The following is a 6,757-nucleotide window of genomic DNA, read 5'->3' as shown; positions in this document are numbered from 1 at the left end:
TGTTTTCCCTGATTTTTTTTTAAGATGTAGCCACTTCACCGTGTTTTCACTAAGGTAGTGGTGTACCACTTGTAGGTGTCGCTAAATATTTCCGACCCAAAATTAAAAAAATAATTTTGAATAGCGAAATGCGTTGTAGAATGCAGTTTACTTTTGAATTGCAAAAAGCGAGTTGTAAACTGCGTTCCAAAAATTGATTGCCAGTCGGTTAGCGTGTTTGAAAGTCAGCGGAAAATTAAACATCAACATCAAAAGTGTTTATTGTTATATTGTTACAGACATAATGATTAACAAAATAGTTCCAAAAATTGATTGCCAAGTGAGCGTGCCATTAATCGATTGAAATTCAATAGAATAAATTTTCTGTACTATTTACAGTCAGTATCTGTTGTGAATTCTCTAGAATAAACTGCGACAAAATAAGTACTGCGTCAAAGACATTGATGCGTTTTATCAATGAAAAACTTTGCTGAAAAATAAAATGAGGTACCTGGTTTTTTTTCTTTAAACTATTAAACAACAAGATTGTTGGTCAACCATTGCGGTGATTTAGTTTTTTAAGTCCTAATGCAGGGAACGTGTATTTAGCTTGGCAGTTTCTGAATAAAAAATATCCAATGAATACCGCGTAAGAGTAGGTGGATACCAAATCGGCCAAATAGAACGCTTCTTTTCATAAACTGCATCCCCTGATTCAAATTATTAAACAGTAACATCAACTATAGTCGTCACTAGATGCATCGCCTTAACGGCCTTTGTGTATGATTTCAAGCAAGATTTTCAATAACATAAGTCATAATGGAACACAATGTCTACAGTTCCTAACAAGCTACACCACATATAATCTATGACTCATTAATTTTGAGTAACACACGTTTTAAAATCATTATAAAAGACTTATTTTTATGTGTTATGACGATCCAAAGCTATAAAAACAAAAGCTGAAAGTGTCTGTAAAAAATTCAAAGTTACTTTGATTTGGTCAAAATGAAATATCATAAAGAAATAAGATATATACTATTTTTAGGATCTGTAAAGTGCTCAATTTCATTAGCAAGCGTAATATTATCGCTTGTACTTTTACCTTTTAAAATCCATTTTCATACATATATAAAGAATTGATTTGTAAGGACCATTTTTTTCGTTCTGAATTGCAAACTTTAATCTTATTCATATACAGAACTATATATAGCTAATACAAAAACAAATATGTATTTTTTTTTACTTTGTAATGCAGGTCATAATGCCTATTTTTGGATTCGAAAATTGAAATTGTTAATATCACCCAGTGACTGGTCTTGAGAAAACATTTCCTGGCCACCTCGAGATTTTACTAGTTTTTATTTTTTTAAAATAATAAGTATATCAGTACACGTTACCTGTCCTTCAAAGCGTGAACGCACACTTTTAATGTAGCTAGCATAGGTAACTCATAGATTATATGTTAAAGATGCTAAAATGTTTCAACTCGAAGTTAAAGCTATCGTTTATACAGTATAGCGACGAAAGCACGTAACTATAATGAATTTTCCTTTCTTCTCAGCTTGATTCGATGAATATCTGACTGCATGAATAAAATTCCCAATTTTATTCTTGATGCAAAATACCACGTCCCCTATGTAATTTACTTGGGTGTTTATTCTGACGGTTGCTGATATAGAGCAATGTAGAATCAAAATACGTGCTAACAATAACGTTCTGTATATATCGGGATATAGACATAGATAATACCATAAAACATATTCATTTTTACATTGCATTTGCTAATTATAAAATGCATACATTATCAATATTGAGTGTAATTAAACCTTACTGGAAGGTTCATAACAAAAACTGTAATTAGTTAATTCTCTGGTACAAGATTGATGATACACAGTTGTATGAGTGAATGCTACGACATGTGGGTGGTGACGAGCGCCCTCTGTGATATTTATAAAGTTCATAATCATACAAATCGAACAATAAAAGTACAAATGTCCCAAAAGCAAATATCATGAAAGAATAATATACCAAAACTCGATAGGTCAAACAAACGATGATATACAAATGATAAACAAATGAAGTAATACAGTTTACGAAGATTTTATTGCATGTTAACATTTATCTTATTTGCATTAAAGGATAGCTTATTTACAAAAAGGTAATTAATGGATAATAACAACAGAATATTGGTACTGAACCTTTTAGCTTTCCTTCTACCAGGGGCAGATAAAAATTCAAATAATTTCATTTATGGATTTTTTGAAACTGCAAGCTCAACAAATGCAAGTAACTACACATGTCATGAACTACAGAAACAAGCAAACAGCGTTCCTATGTCACAATGATTCTGTCCTGAATAATCCTTTGCCATGAAACAATATTCAAAGAGTAATATTAAAATTATTCTGAAATACATACACAGTAGTAAATCGAAAATAAACAAAACCTTGGAATATAAGACACCAGTACTATAATACACTGAAACGTGAATCTGATGTTAGAATATGTGAACCTTGACATTGGATCTAATAGTTCGTTCACGTTTCATATCCTTCAGTACGCACTACATAGCCCAAAGAAATATATATATGGTATACTTTGAATACAGTATCGTGCCAAAATCGAGATAAGAGAGAGTACGTTTGTTTATATAAGCAAAGGATGTCTCCAAGTTCTAAGAACACATTAAAGAATGATGTTCTCCGCTGTTTTCTTGATTAGTACAGTGTCTGTGGTAAGAAATTTGTTACTCATTCTCTCTCTCTCTCTCTCTCTCTCTCTCTCTTTGACTTTGTGTTTCTCTTTCATTCTGTACATTCATTTTGATTCAATTAATGTAAGTTGATGTGTGAAGGAAAATAACGGCATAAAAAGAAAATTACAACAAATTGATGCCATTTACTTCAAATTATAACGATAATATAACTACGCCAATGACATCATGAAAAGAAAATTATGTTGTTTTTGAAATAGGCTGTGGGTATGACCACAACTGCACATCATGGTCATCATCATCCTCATAACACACATGTACATGGACATCATACTGGACCTACACATGAACCAAATGTGAACGAAAGTTTTCTGTTCCACTATGATGCTGCTTCGGTAATTCTTGTGAAGTTTACTTATCTATTTGTTTTTATTCTTCTACAAACATTCAAATAATTATTTCTCTACGGTTAAAAAAACAAACAAATATCATTTGTAATAATGTCCCTACAATGTAGAAATGAATGATATTTGTCTTTGAATTCCAATTGAATATTCTCCTCTGTATGGGTCTTGTTGTATACTTAATGTACTTTTGTTACATTCCCTTATAGCACACGTTGGCCGTTAAGACACAGCGTCATTGCTACCTATACATGCTCACAGCTGATCAACAAACAAGTGTACATACCTCAACAGGACTCCATGCCATCGAGGTATCAGCTTCTATCCTTTACAGTTCTATATTATTATTCCTTCGATTTCTTACGGAAACGTATAGTTAATTCATAGCTCTATGGAAACAGTCAGACAGAAATCTAAAGGACAGATATTGCCTTTATTTGATTTATCGATTGGTCCAAACCTACAGCGACCTAGGAAAAATCACGGACTGCACAAAATAATCATGACGATGTCAGACTCAAAGTCTCATAGGAGATGATTTAGCTGTTTCTTTTAGCTCACGTACTTACGTACATTAACAGTAATTTAGTAAATTTTACGTACTTTTCATTATCAATTTATCAATTAGCTACAAGAAAAATGTTAATATAGACAACAAAATGCTTTCTTTGATGGTTCAATCGGGTTATGAAAGTAGCGATAATTGCAGAATTTTTTTTTTACAAAACCCGCTAATGCGTGTTATTTTTTTTCCTGCAATGTCGCTACCTTCATATCCCGAATGAATCGATATCACCAAAGAAAGCATTTTATTGTTTAAATAACCTCAAACAAATCCATGAGAATGCTGAAGATTTCCTCAATTTTAATTATTTAATCATTATGAAACTTAAGATTTCTCTGTTCTTGTAGAAAACCATCATTGATTTGATCGACACTAACAGTCCTACAGTCGCTGTCACCGCTCAGGATCTCACCACCATGAGTGCAGGACTCTCACATTTCTGTAGAAAACTTCCTGCTTTGAAATTAAATTAAATTTGTCTATATCAAATATCTTTGCTGATTTGTTCTTTTTGTTTTTGTTTTAAAGATGTAGCAAAATATTTAGAGTCGCATGCATTTCAACTGAATCAGATGACTTAAGCAATCCTACGAAGATAAAATAAAAAAGAAGTACCTGGTGGAAGATCTTCAAGGATTTAATAAAACTTTGATGGAATGTTAAGTTGGTTAATCGTGTGTGCTTTGCTTTTTCCAAATAGATCTCGAAACCGATAAAATTTACTTTTTTTTACAATCCCTAAACTAACGATAGAAACGTCATATCATTTATTTAGTAATTTATACGTTCACCTCATGGTTGAAATAATTCATGACATTTATGTTGTTCTCTTTTTGTCTATTTTTCTGTTTGAAATATTGCGTAACTTTTTGTAGTTTTATTGGTAGTACATCCTACAGACACAATAATAAGATACATTATTTATTTTGTCTCTCAAATTAATAATAATTATATAACATTGCAACAAAACATAAAGTACTGATAACATCTTAAAATACTAGTGCACACGGTAGATAAACGTTGCCAAAAGTCTAGCTCGAATTTTCGGTTAGAAATGATTGATACGAAAAATTCGTTTTGTTGATTGCAAATACACTATAGCTATTACAATTTACACATACACCAGGTGTGCATATACATGTAATATACTCATTTCTAGAATTTTTCATACCGGTATATACCATTTATGTCACAGACCTATCATTAAAATGAAGGTATTGGTCTGATCATGAACTATCGTGGTATGCTGTGGAAGATGGGGACTCAATCTGCATCGGGGAGGGGGTGATGATTGACATAATTAAAGTTTATTGAAAGTAAACGACGCCTACCTTAAAATTTTTCAGTCTATGAAACTTTGATGGATTAACAATATTTTACCAAAATCATCCTGTGCCATTTAAAATGGATATTGTTGTTTTGTTGTTATTATCATCGTTGTTGTTGTTGAGTAAATAAATAGCAGAACGTACATATTACCATCGGATGGTTAAAACATTCGTCGATGAGAAGGCATTTGCTTTAATTTTACCATCTAGAAATCGGTACGACCCCGATACACATGTCGTGAGTTCCCAGAATCTACCACAAAGCCAACCTGCTTTTTTATACGGTTTATCAAATTAGAACAAACAAACTGATAAGAATACCAGGGTATTTAAACATAAACTACGGAGTCCATTATATTGTCAAAATACTCTAGAACTATACTCACATGTAACTACGTTCACAAGCAAGAACCTATATAGAGTTTCAAAAATTAATAAATAAAAGCTTCTCATGGTAATATGAAATAGAATGAAAAAAAAACTAAGCAAAAGAGTAACTGTCATATGTTGAAGGATGATGCGACTAATAATGAGATAGAAATCCCAGGATACCAGAGGAGGAGACGGTTTATAGCATCAACATCCTCATCCTGGACCTCTGTGATTCTCTGTGGAGAAGGAAGGCCTTCAATCACGGCAAAAATGACTCCTATCTGAACTTTGACCTGGGGCATGTGGCCACAGAAGGCTCCCCCTGTACCTACACCAGGCATTCCTGCCAATCGCTTTGTTATCTTAGAAGGAGCCACAACCAAACGAAAATGTTGGTCATCCAAAAGAAATCAAAAATGTTATGGAAAAGTTTACGGAGATCTTGCATATAGAAAACATTGGCGAAATAAAGGATTTTATTTTAAACACAATTACGCGCTACAGGAACTCAACTTCGGACATCAAGAACAAAGTCTAGCTAACCTCAACATTTATCAAAATAATTCTTTTCTTGGAGGTGGAAACATTATTACTGTCTGGGGACAATTCTTTGAAATTGTGAACAAATAACTTAACAACGAATAAGAATTCAGATATTATCATAATATTTCCAGTTAAAAATTATTAATTGGGCTGGGTGATATTAATGCCTTGTTGTTGTCACTCAAGCTAAGAGAATCTTTGTGCTTACCTGATCTTGTAATGGGTTGACAAAAATCAAATGCTTGTTGACAATTGTATAACATCAAGTTTTAACTTTTTTCATATTGTTACACCACCTTGAAAAAAATTATTGATATGAATTTTCAGGTGCTTCGGATCATGTGCCTATTTATTCTTTGAATCTTATTTTAATAAATGTACATGTATCTCACTAGTTGCATATATTTGTTAAAACTATTGTACACCTCCAATTGTATGGGTTAAAAACAATTTCAGTATTGCTTTTAATAGTATCTATGGAATATTAAACTTTCTATGTGATTTTGATTTGCAAAGTTCTGTTTTCCTATTTGTTTTTTTCCCTACACAGGGTTTCTTCTTCCCCATTCCTAATTTGTGATGAAGCACCTGGAGTTGACTTTTTCTTATTTAGTAAGTAAATCAAGCATATTAGAATCTAATAAGACAGCTGAGAAGATTGCCTGAATAAATTATGATTAACATTAAAATGACATATATGAGTTTCACTGATTAGTACAATTTTAATAAACCATAATTTTCCATTTGCAATCACTGTGTACTATAGTATATCACTACTTGTATTTTTCAATTAAATGAATAGAATTAAGAGGGGAAATAGGTCCCTTAAAAAAAAATTATGTACGCCTTT

General features: G+C 32.1%; 1 protein-coding gene across 1 annotated transcript; it reads left to right on the top strand.

Annotated features, from left to right (window-relative positions):
- The first annotated feature begins 2,658 nt into the window (after nt 1–2,658).
- On the top strand, nt 2,659–4,160 carry LOC128157525 (uncharacterized). The gene is made up of 4 exons (XM_052820110.1): nt 2,659–2,716; nt 2,956–3,090; nt 3,309–3,410; nt 4,012–4,160. The coding sequence occupies exons 1-4, from the start codon at nt 2,675–2,677 to the stop codon at nt 4,135–4,137; spliced, it is 405 nt and encodes a 134-aa protein (XP_052676070.1). The 5' UTR covers nt 2,659–2,674; the 3' UTR covers nt 4,138–4,160.
- Nucleotides 4,161–6,757: the final 2,597 nt, after the last annotated feature.

Source organism: Crassostrea angulata, chromosome 7 (genome assembly GCF_025612915.1).
Source record: "Crassostrea angulata isolate pt1a10 chromosome 7, ASM2561291v2, whole genome shotgun sequence".
In the NCBI taxonomy this organism is placed as follows: Eukaryota; Metazoa; Mollusca; class Bivalvia; order Ostreida; family Ostreidae; genus Magallana; species Magallana angulata.
The sequence above is the reverse complement of the archived record's forward strand: the minus strand, read 5'-3'. Positions and strand labels throughout refer to the sequence as shown.